The sequence below is a fragment of the Corvus brachyrhynchos genome, unplaced genomic scaffold (assembly GCF_000691975.1).
Source record: "Corvus brachyrhynchos isolate BGI_N302 unplaced genomic scaffold, ASM69197v1 scaffold21, whole genome shotgun sequence".
In the NCBI taxonomy this organism is placed as follows: Eukaryota; Metazoa; Chordata; class Aves; order Passeriformes; family Corvidae; genus Corvus; species Corvus brachyrhynchos.
In genome coordinates this window covers 3,097,284-3,109,783 of record NW_008236924.1, presented here as the reverse complement: position 1 = coordinate 3,109,783, position 12,500 = coordinate 3,097,284, and the positions used below count along the sequence as shown (strand labels likewise).

At 42.0% G+C, this 12,500-nt stretch overlaps 1 protein-coding gene across 1 annotated transcript in view; it reads right to left on the bottom strand.

Moving 5' to 3' along the window:
• The window catches only part of LSM11 (LSM11, U7 small nuclear RNA associated), a gene marked incomplete at its 5' end in the record, with an annotated part of 9,437 nt that extends 698 nt beyond the window's left edge, over positions 1-8,739 (bottom strand). The window contains 3 exons of the mRNA XM_017728043.1: positions 1-6,265; positions 7,750-7,833; positions 8,581-8,739. The exon at positions 1-6,265 is cut by the window's left edge and continues 698 nt beyond it. Of these exons, the coding sequence (XP_017583532.1) occupies positions 5,879-6,265; positions 7,750-7,833; positions 8,581-8,739 (630 nt within the window). The remainder of the gene's footprint in view (positions 6,266-7,749; positions 7,834-8,580) is intronic.
• Between the last annotated feature and the right edge of the window lie 3,761 nt (positions 8,740-12,500).

Here is a 12,500-nt window from a genome sequence, read left to right as displayed (position 1 = left end):
TGCACCACTTGAAAAGAGGTCAACCCATCTACTCCCCTTGTAATGCCCACTTTAGTTCTAGGGAGACCAAATATTTCTCTCATCTTGTCCTCTCAGAATAATGTCTCAGCTGAAGACACCTTTACACAGTTGCACTTTGCTCTGAAGCAGTGGAAATCAGAAGCAATCACTTTAGGAGCAGCTTTCCTTTCTTTCTTGAGGGGGAGCACTGATCTTTAGAGAGGAAAAAAGGATGGATATGTTTTCGCACAAACTGATCAAACTACTTTTCATTCTAAATGAATACAAGACTGACTGAAAGTCTCAGGTGTACTAATTCTTTTTCAATAAAGTCATCCAAGTGTGCACCACAAAGCTAGAAGCTAGTAAGATAGTTACCCTGAAATATCAGAAGGCGTTTTCCTTCCCTGACAGGCCTTCACTTCCACCAGCTAAGAGCAAGAGCACTTAACAGTGACATCTAAAAGGACTTGTAAACATCATGAGGCAAAGCATCTCTGCTATTTCCCCAGTAAAGTAGTCCTTTCTCCTGCACCCCCAGGAAGCCAACAAGGAAAACCAAGCCTCCATCCCGGCCTCAAAATGGCAAATCTGCTTAGTTCCTTCTTCCACTGGCTTTCCTCTGCAAAATGTTAGAGGCGGACTCAAATCTGTCAGTCATTATGGGTGGAGCCTGGCAGAGATTCCAGGGCCAGTTCAGGTGCTGTGAAAGGCTCAAAGCATAAGGGAGGCTGCACTCAAGAGCTGGCTCTGCATCCTCCCCTTCATCTACAGAGCTCAACTGCCCAGTGCTGGCTGGATTGTGCCCAAGGACACAGCTTAGAAAGCCCCTTCCCATGTCAAGGAGTTATCACCACCTGCATAATTCCTCTCCCCTCCTTTTTTGCCATATCCCATTTAACCCTAGTCTCTGCCAGTGTGAAGCCATTCCCCCTTGTCCTGTCACACCAGGTCCTTGTAAATAGTCTCTATCTGTCCTTCTTGTAATCTCCCTTTACTTGGTACTCGGAGGCTGCAACTGGGTCACCCCAAAGCTTCTCTTCTCCAGGCTGAACAATCCCAACTCTCTCAGCCTTTCCAGATTTGCAATACTTTAATTACTATCAGAATTTCACAAATTCTATAAAAACTTACTTTTCCAATACTATTTCTAGTCAGCAGCAGCCTTTCCTAATGTTCTAACAGACTGTCTCAGGATTCCTAGGAGTACAAACTTGAAACTTTTTAAGCCAATGTCAAGAAGCGAAAGCATGAACTGAAGTCGTTCTGGGCTGCAGATGCTGCAGACCTTAGCATTTATATTTTACACTCAGCAGTGCAGGCAGGAGAGAAAACATCCTCATATTAATTGGCAGTATTTGCAGTTATGCTCTGAGGCAGACACTGGCATGTACCTGAGCAGCTTCTCAGGCAAGAGCTGGCCTGGCTGAGGGAATCACTGCATCTCCTCTGAAAAGGTGCAGGACTCTGCCTTCCAATTTTATCCAGTGGCAGAGCTTGCAGTGTTGAGTTGGTGGTTATAACTCTGATCTGTTTAATCAAAGACAGGAAGTTTACCTGGAGATAAACATCTTCATGAACTCAGTGTTTTCAGTCCGCTGTCCCTGCTCCATTCTCCTTCAAGATTCTGGATGAAATCATTTCCACCTGTCTCATTTAGGTCAGTGCCAGTAAGAAACAGGGTGAGTGTGGGCAGCATGTTGGACAGAATGTCAAGTTCAATAAGAATTAGACATCTTTTTTTCTCTGCCTCTTTTTATCCTGCACACTCTTCACCCAGCGATTCACAGGTGCAAGTGGGTGACTGCAACAGCAAACTAGGAAAACCTAGTACTTTGTGAAGGAAAATAAATAAAAAAAATATTTTTTAAGTTTCAAAAAATCGGTTTACTCCAAAAAGTAATATTATCAAAGATAAATAATTCTTCTGACCAAATAATTCCAAAAATCAAAGAGAACGGTATGAAAATCACGAATAGCCAAAGGCTCTCTGGACTCAAAACTGGGCAGGGTAACATGCCTTATGGAAGGGTAAAACCCAGTGGGCAGTCAGGCTTGTTCCTGGTGTGACACTGCCCTGCGGAGGGAATGCTGCAAAGGAAACAATGAATCCAAACACTGAAGGATAAGAAGCAGATGGAAAACAGCACTCAATGATTAATTCAGTAATCACCTGGGGGAGGACATGCTAAGTACCTCACTCTAGGTCAGAAAAAAACCTTCCAGGCAATTAATAAGCTGGACAAGTCAGTTGAGAGAAGGAACTAAACCCCCATTTTTTTACAAGCTCCTTTTTTTCCCTTTGGCCTTACCTTTTCTACTACCACAGCCTAAGAAATGTTTGATAAAAATGAAGCGCATGTGTAAAAACATTTCCTAAGACCTAATCCCAGAAATTAGAAATTATTTTAAAACTTTCTCAAATCGTCCCAATACTTCTTCGAAGTTATTGCAGAAAACTGCTCCCTGTAGTAACTGGGTACCTCACCCCAAACACACTTTAAGAACCACTGCTGAGCATCAGGCTGAGCAAAGTCCTAGAAATACAGGACAGGTGGCAACCCGTGGATCCTTTCCAGGGACTTCTTCATATCTGCGCAAAGCTTTTCCACTCTCACCTTGCTCTCTGTTTCTTACTTTTCATTGATTTGCACAAAGACTTTGGTGTGTCTGTGCTCACAGCATCACTGCAGCAAGAGAGGAAGGGCTGGGAGCAAAAAAATTTTTGAACAAAAATTTTATCTTGAGTTTGGAAAACAATAGAAAGAAACAACCAGAAACAATTTTTAAAAAACCAAACAAACCAAAGCTCATTTGTTTCCAAAGGTTGTTTTCTTTTTCTTTTTTTTTTTAAAACAGATTTAGGAGAGTATTTCAGTGAGGTAGAAGAATTCCTTTCAGAACATGACATTCAATTTTATTTAAAGAGAAACATTATCTGAAGTATTGAACATGCAAGTGAAACCACACCTACAGGATCACTTGCTTCATCACAATCATGATGCTTGAAATAGACAAAATACATAAGATAGCATTTTAATAATGCATTTTTAAAAGATACAGTGCCAGAAAAGGTGGGAAAAGGAAGACATTTGGCAGATCTGAAGTTGTAGAAGAGGAAGCAGCAGTATTTAGGAAGCAGCTTGGAAATAATGAGAAAGGCGGACAGGAAAGTAGGAAACAAATGAAGAACCAACAAATAATTCCTTAAAACTAAACTGGAAGAGAGAAGTTTAACCAACTTCACAGATGAGAGGAGGAACATTTTAATAATGAGGTAGTGCAAAAAAAGTAGATAAACTATAATCCTTAACCAGGTTTGCTCACCAAGGTGATGATTCTGGAAGAACAGGTCAGGGATGATATAAAAATCAAGGCACCAACTCAAGTCTAAGCACCAGCCTTTTTTGCAAAATGTTAACAAAGAAACTCCTAGATGTAAAGCAACAAACATCTGTAAGGTTTCAGGGAAAAATCTCTTATGAAAGGAAACACTGAGACTTCCAGCAGCAACTGAGAACTTGAGGAAGTGTCAGTCAACAAGGAAATGCAGCACTACCACAAAAATATTCACAGTAGTTGTATCTTAGTTAATGCACAAGGCAACATAAACTAGGCAGACAAACAGAATTAAGAATATGAGGTGAAGAAAAGCAAGAATTCAATGAGATGTCATTGTGTGTCAGCCTTTGGTCAAATATGAAGGAAAGAGGAGAGCTCAAAACCAGTGGCCTTTGGTACTAGTGGAAAAGGCAGAGAGGAGTGATGCCAAGCAGCTGAAATGAAAACAAAGCTGCGAGAAAACAGAGGGGAAAATCCTCACAAACAAAACATAAGGAAGAAAATATTCACTTGCAATAAAAGCTGCTGGGAAGTCAGGACCAAAGATAAACAGCTTGTTTCTAGCTTCACATATTTCTAGTAATTTGTGAGGGTTCTGGTTACTACACAGAAAGCCAACCAGGAGAGGGTGCAGAAAGCCAGGGCAACAAGAACAGTCTTTTTAAACCAGAGTTTAGAATGTCCTGAGGAGACAAAGTACTGACAGGAGAAAGGGAAAAAAAAGAAAAAAAAAGGGAGAAACTGCAGAGTCCATGAACACAAACAGTCAAGAAGGGAGGGGAAACAAGAATCTCCATGAGAAGAGTCTTTTCAGTGCCTAGTCTCAGTTCACAGAGGGATGGGATTACAGCAGTAAAGCAGTTTCATAAGAAGCTGTAGAGAGTATTTATTTTTTTTTCTTTTCTTTTTTACCCTTGATGAAACTATTTTGCCTCAACAGTACTTTTTATTCTGTCCCAGGCTGAACTTGGCTTTGAGCTCAGCAGCTGAGCTCATCAAGCCCCATGTCATGTGAAATGTTGACATAAGTTTCAGGCTCCCCCAGAGGCAAACAGCTGCTTTGTGTGTCCAGAATGCCTGCTAAATGATTTCTGTGATTTGCTCAAACACCACACATACCCCTAACGACCAAGCAAGCAGAATGCTGCATCTGCAGCAACAGAAATCCATGTCACCCACAGTACAGCCACTCAATTTGAGAACTCAGGACATCTATATGCAATGTAAGTCCTGCTATGAAGCAATTTCCCAACTTCAGCTTAAACACACAGAGCTGCTGCAAAGCACAAGGCAGTTGAGATGAATACAGAATAGCAGCATGAGATCTCCTTTGACAACAAAGGGAAGAGACTACATAATGGAACAGTTACATTTACCCTCAAACTTCTGCACGTGGATTTTTTGGAAAGCAGTTTATACCTACAGAACCCTGGCCTGATCTGCAATAATTTAACAGCCTTGCTAAAATGAAACACTGATGAGTTGAGTCTGACTTCTATACTTCAAAACCTTTTCAGGCACTCTTCAAAGCTCAGCTGGAGTTAGATGATGCATCCCTCACATGGACAGGAAAGACCCATGAAGATTCCTGCTCCATAAGAACGGCTGGAGACACAGCAGCTCTGGTTTCAACAGAGGGAGCCAGAAGGGCGTTTAAGTACAGGACGGGTGTGCTCAGCACAAACACACCTGAGAACAAACCAATCTTTGCCAGCTTCATTGTTACAATAAGTAGCAAATGGGTGAAATACAAAAGGATAGGTTTCCATCTGCATCCACAGCATTCACAGGTAAACTCCAAATAGGGAGGTCTCTGGATCAGCTACATCATCTGCTTGCTGGTGACGCAGGACCAAAGTACAGCATTACAAAGAGAGCCTAAGCTTTGATGCTGGAAACAAGTTACAGTCCTGCCATCACTCACATTAAAAGAGCAGTTTACAATTAAGAGGTTTCCTATCACACAGAGCATTACAGAGCTAACTATAGCAGAGGCCTGTAGCCAACAGCAGGATGTGACTCCTGTTTTATAAACTATTTCAAAATGACTGTCAGAATTATGTCTGGAAGATAGGACATCCATGTAACAGCAGCAGATAAACTTGATTTCCTTAGCAATTTCCTCTTGATATTACTCAGAATGTGCAAAAGAGCATTTCTGATTTATTGCAGGTGCAGATCCTGTCCTTAAATGTGTGCCTCAAGTAGCTCCTGTAACAGAATACACTGAAATTCTCTTCCAACCCTCTCTATTTAGCTTCTTTTTAAGAAACAGTGGGATCTGTTTCTTAACTCCCTCATACCACAGAAACAACTGCATTGCTGACCTTCGCCTGAGACCCCCAACTGGGATCTAAGGAGGCTGCTTTGGCATCAAGCCCAGGATGCTCAAGTTACAATTCTTTCCCCTGCCTTGTTGTGGCAATGGGAAACCAGCCATGGTACCATCCTACTCAATGACAACTCTAAATAACAATGGGAGCTGCAGCAGCAAGTCATGCTATCAAATAAATATGCTGACAAAGGCTCAGCCAAGTCAATGTGCTAAATGGACAAGCAAGACATTCTCTCCTCGAATAAAGATCTGGTTTATGTGGCGTGTGAACACCTGCTGATAATCCACCTTGGGCCGCCTTCTCCTCCGGGACTGGCTCCTTGCTCGGGCCCCACCAGCACTGGCCCCCTCTGTGTGGGCAGTCCTGCTGCCCACATCAGCTTCACTTCTGTCACCTGAGGTCTTCTTTTCTCCAGCTCTGACCGAGTGTTTCTGCCTCTCACGCTCCTCTTCTGCTCTCCCTCGTCCTGATCCAGCTTTCGAACTCAGCGTCTGAGAGTCATTTGTCAGGGCCAGCTCCTCTGAGACAGTCTTTGAGTCAGCTCCCTTTTTCCCCGAGGATTCCTGCAGCTTGAGTCTGTCAAACAGCTGTAAAAGGACATTTGTATCTATGACCACACTTGTAAACAAGAGAGGCCACTTGTTCCACCCTTCTATATTGCATTTTCATCTACAATCCCAAATCAGAGCTCACAAGACACAGTGACAGATCTCCACCAGCAATAAAGACCATGCTTTCTTACCAAACAGTGACAGAAGGTGAATGGGTCTCTTGCATGGTTGTGATTGTCTTAATGCAAGCACCAAGGAATTTAATTTGGGGAGCAAGAGTGTTACGTGGTAGCCTTTAACTTTGGTCAGGAGCAACAGATACACCAAGTTGCTCCTACAGCTCACTTTTTCCCATGCTCTTTTAATGTTGTCAGACAGTTTTAGAGAGATTTCTATCCTTGTGTCACGAATCCCTAAGATAAGGGGCCTCCAAAGGGTGCATACTGAAAAACTGAGGGATCTTTTGTGTTCCCTAAAACAAAGATGACATGTGGGTATGCTGGGAGGTGAGCAGACCACAAACAACAGAAAAATAATAAAAGCTACAGCAGCAGACCCAAAGCACTGTATGAACTCATTAATCTAAGAATACATGGTGGTGAAACTGGAAAAGAAATTGCTTTTACTCTGGCAGCAGACAAGCTTTTACAAAATAATGACAAATGAGATTTTTGGTTAGCCTCTCTCTTCCCACCAACAGGATGGAAAGCCAACCCCTGTGAGAGTGAGCTAAAGGAACAAAGACAACTTGATTATTTTTAACTAATCTTTAAAAAAATGAAGGGTGGGATCTATCAGAAAACAGATTTAAATGGCAGGAATTTGAAAGCAAACTCCTGACAATGGAACAGTTTAAATGTTTTTGTGATGCTTCTCTGATGTTCAAAAGGCCCAGAGCTGTTGCCATTCAATGGGCACATCCCTGTCACATTTTTTTTCCCTTCATTGTCCATAAGTTCATCTATCATCTCTTCAGTTGTCAGCGTGGTAAACAACTCTATTTGCAGCTGGATCCTAGAGAGTGGAGAGCTTTGGAGATCTTGGGCTTCACAGTACCCAGAATGGAAGCTCAAGTGGCCAAAGAGCTGTGTTGTTTCTCTGGCTGCAGACACAGGCTTGTGTCATTAGGAACATCAGTACCAGCGGGATGCTCTGCCATATCCCCTGGCAGGACAAATGTGGACCTGATCAGTCACAGGTGCAAAAAACACACAGAACAAATACATCAAAACCCACAGAGTGAGCTTCTAGAAGCTCAGCACATTACATTAAGCAGTGGCAGCAACTGTGATCTGATTCTAAAGTGGAGCTTTAGTAACACTGAACTACTAAAATACTTTCAGAAAGGTCGGAAAACGTTTTGGGTATTTTTTTTCTCAGTTCAAGTTATTTTAGAGTCATCTGTAATAAAAGGAGGTAAAATATTTCAGATGCAAACATGGCTTCCCAATCAATGCTCCCCTTTCACTACTTTGAAAAAGGAGATCCTAGTAAGAAAGAAAACAGGAGATGTCACCTACTCGGGTCAGTGAGAGCTGAGGCTCTGCATAGAAGGCTTTGCCCATTACTGGTTTCCTGTAAGTCTCATCCACATCTGTCAGGGCCTAGAAAAAGATTAAAGAAACAGAAAGATCAAACTTAAAATAAAACATGAAGCAGCTTTGGACCAGCTTTGTGTCAAAGCATTATGAAATTATATTCTGAGAGAAAATCCATCCCAGGAACAGGCTGTGCTTTGGAGCTGGTTTGTTAATCATCTAAATTGTACTGAGGTATAAAAGCAGCAGAAAAGTTCATTCTGCATTACTTGCAAAATCTCTCTGATCCTTGCCTGCAAAATCCTTCCTCCCTCCCCATTTCCAAACTTTTCACACCTCCAGGCTCACAAATATTTAATAGCTGCTCTTCCATCTACTGTCTTTAAGATCTTCACAAGGTAGAACAGGGAAAAGCTTTTGTAATTGACAGCTCAGTGATGTTAGTGAAAGAAAACAGAAAAGCACCTACCACTACAGAAAGACTGGGTTTTGCAGAGAAAGCTTTGGAAGCTTCTGATATTCTTCATATTCCACCTTCCTGTGTTCTTATGCAAAACCTCTGAAGATGCTGCAAACTGTTCAAAGCTTCTCTCTCACCTAAAACCTCTCTAAGATGGTTTGGCACCTCCCAGATGTACCAGTCCAACACCAAGCACCACTTACATCTCAAACCCAGCACACAGTGCCAGAGCAAATAAGTTTGTGAACCACAAAAGCACATTAACCTTCTCCGTGTGTTATTTGCTTAAACCTGTTGCAAATTTCAAGTTTTCAATATAACAGTTACAAATCAAGGGCTGGAATAATAATTACCATATTCCAAAATTTGTCAAATGCAACCAAAAACCCTGTGCAGACTCCACGAAGCCCTTTGAAAGTGCGGATGTGAACATTGATTCTGACACCATCTCGGACACAGCGATGAAGTTCCCCCAGTGGGCTGCCTTCATGGACTAGAACAGAAAGAGAACATCATCAGTCTTCAACCAAACATACAGAATCATAGAACAGAATCATAGAATGACTTGGGTTAGAAAGGATCTTGAAGATCATCTTGTTACAATCCCCTGCCATGGGTAGGGACACCTTCCACTATCCCAGGTTGCTCAAAGCCCTTTCTGACCTGACCCTGGACACTTCCAGGGATGGGGCAGCCACAGCTTCCCTGGGCACCCTGTGCCAGGGCCTCACCACCCTCACAGCCAAGAATTTCTCTCTAATATCTACCTAAACCTCCTCTTTTTCAGCCTGAAGCTATTCCTGCTTTTCCTGTCACTACATACTCTAGCTCTCTAATATCTACCTAAACCTCCTCTTTTTCAGTCTGAAGCTATTCCCGCTTTTCCTGTCACTACATACTCTAGTAAGAACTCTCTCCTCAGTATCTATCTATCTAAAAGACATGTAGAAATCCACTCCATGTACAAGTATTGGCAGACCTTGGCACAACACTTGTGTTCATAACAATAGCAAAGAGAAGCCCCAAGCACTCTAACACACTGTGGGTTGCCATTACCAGACCACCAAAACTCTTCTTACAGTGGGGACAGCCAAGACTTCAAAAATATGAAGGTTTTGCTTTACATAGCCCACAGCCAAATCAGCCTTAGCTGAAAATCTTTTTGCTACATTTCAAAAACATGCCAAGTAATCCTAACTGTAAATAAAAGTGGTTGAGAGGGAACAGAAAGCTCATGGGGGCAGAGTTAGTTCCACAGAAACGACAAATGCCTGGTTAAGGCCACCTCAGATTAGTTACGAGCTGTGAACAAAGAATCATAGCAGATGTGTTCCTTTTCTTTACAAGGGGATTTCTGAAACAATGAATGATTCAAAATCCTTCAATTTACTAAACTGGACCAGTTTAAACTGATGAAAATGTATTGTTTCAGCTAAGATTTCAGCAGCCAGCTGAACATCCTTCAAAGTCATACAAGTCTTTGGCAAAGAAATAAAATGATTCTAAGGAGCAGCCAGCAATTAAACCATGCTAAACCCCAGGACAATAATGCTTTTAACCAGGGCAAAAAGAGTTCAATGAAACATAGAGCTTGCCTGGCTCACCCAAGCCTTGTCTGCACACTAGAGATCACTGCAAGTGTAATTCATCTAGAGGGGTAGATATTATTTACAACTTCCACCCATGCCTTGGTACCCGTTTGCTTGTGCAAACACAGCCCCAGGACTGCTGTACAATTCCTACTAAGAGTCAGGGAAAAGACTTGGTCTAAAATCTCACACATTTCTTCATATTAATAAAATATGTGAGACAGAGATGATCTCTCACCTTGTGCCTTAGGGACTATGGATTCAAGGTTTGATTTGCACACCAGAAAATGCTCCCTGTGAGTGTAAAGTGACTGTGTAAAACAGCTGATCTGCAGGACTCGGCTGCAGGGTAATTCATGGCCACAGCAGGGAAATCTAAATCAGTTTCCTCTGAATTAACCTAATCATATTTATTTTTTGAGATCCATTGTCTTCCTGCCAGCCCTCTCCAGCTGAATAACTGGAGGAAATTGGTTTCACACAGAGCAGAAGCTGTCTCAGCACCTCCCAGCCTTGCTTAGGGGGCCTTTCCATGAGTCTCTGTGTCTCCTTCAGCTGAACTGATAACAAACTTATGTTCGGGATTGACAGATCCATCACAGGAACTACAGATGACACCATCACAATATCAAATGGATGTTTTCAATCAGAAAACAGTATTTTTTCTAACCAACCCTGAGAATTTACATAATAATATAAAATCGAGGGTTTATTTTTTTACATTTCGAATTCTAATATTCCTTTTAAGTAGGGACATTATCTGCAACTTCTTACAAAATTCCACATACAACCCCTCTTTCCCACTACACCTCTGCCTCTCAGCACCCAGGAAAACACTACACAGTTCTACCAAATCTACACTCTGCCCACTTTTCCTTGCATGTGCTCCTCCATGGCAAACCTCCAGCTTCACCTGAGCAAAAGGGCAGAATGCATCATCCAAAAACCCTTCAACAACCTGACATTCTCGCAAAAAACAAAACCAGCAACGCAAGGCATTTATTTTTGGAACGCACCTCCTCCACAAGCACCAAGGGCTGTAATGAGCAGGCTCTGCACACAGCTAAATCTGCCTGTGCCCTCTGTGTTGTTAAGTACCAGCATTAACAATTTTTCAATAGACAGGGAAAAAAGTTACCTAGTTGGTACTCAAAATGCAACCCCTATTTGTATAAAATAAGCACATGCTTAATACCAAAACTCTGAAAAATGACCCAAAAACTACCGTAAGCAGAGGGCAAGTACCCCAAAAGGGTGAAAATAAAGATCCAAACTCTAGTTAAGTTCAAGTCCTTGTCCTCAGGGCAGACTCTATTAAGAGGCAAGATTAGAAAAACCACAAGAGAAAAGTCAGAACAGTTGAAATAACCTAGAACACTGTTAAACACCTTCCCACCTGCCCTGCACATGAGTTCCCTGCCCCTTGGTAAACCCAAAGAAATGATAAATCGCTCCTCCTGAACAGATCCAACACAGTCCAAGCTCCAAACACAGACCCACCTGTGCTGCAGACACCCCCCATTTACAGGGAAAGCACACAATTTTGGCTATAAATCACTCTTGAAACACCCCAGGCTGCTGAGTAGCACTTTCTGTATCAGTTGTGCCAGTCTTCTTTGAAGTCCAGATATGGATGTGTGGATATTAAGTATGTGTTCTTAATGGTTCTTAATTTTTACAGGGTTGGGTTTTTTAAATTTTCATCACAACCGCAAGCTGAAATGGTTTATATTAAAATCTGAAATCAGTATTTAAGATTAATCAGAATTTAAGTTTTCTGGAAATCCTGTGCAAACAGAACCTCTGCATTTGTGCAGAGCCCTAAGTGTGACACTTAAGATCACGCAGTATCTATAGCAATGAACACATTGTGTTTTAGTGCCTAAGCAAGAAAAAGGTTTTGCCTTGGGCATTCAGAATTGGACATTTTGGGCCTTGCCTTTTTAGAAACAAAAAATTAAGGCGATGGTGAAAAGATAGTTGGATTCCAAAAGGAACCCCAGTATTTTTAATTAAGTACACTAAAGTTACATCTCACCTAACAGCAATGCCATTTGATTCTTGGTGTGGGGGCACAAGTAGCACCTCTTCATGTTTAGGAGATATTTACCTTGACTGCACGAATTGATTTTTACAAGAAATTTGTATCATCATCACAACTGATGAATTTAGCTATATCACAGCTATCTCACACCTCAACCCACTGTTCTGCCATCATGTTATCAGAAATGTCAGTATTTCTGCCTGCAGGATGTTTGGTTAGCAACAAGTAACAGCAGTGTGTTACAGACTCACCCGTGGTTATGATTTAACTACACCCTGGGCTGACTCAAATACCAGTCTTGGTTTAAAATAGTACTTTTGAGAACACAGCAGTGTCTCATCCCTTTTCTCCTTAAAACCAAGAGAATGTATGTAATTAACCAATTAACAGAGCAGGACATCACCACAACAAAGTCAGTGTCACCTCTGTGTGAGCAGCTCTGAGAAATGCTGTTCCTCATTCCTGCACACCATTTCAGAGAATCACGGAATGGTGTGGGTTGGGAGAAACCTTAAAGCCCATCTCGTTCTCATCACCCTGCCATGTGCAGGGACACCTTCTGGGGCATCCACAGCTGCTCTGGGCAACCTGTGCCAGTGCCTCTGCATCCAAGTGTCATTCCCCATCAAACCAAATCATT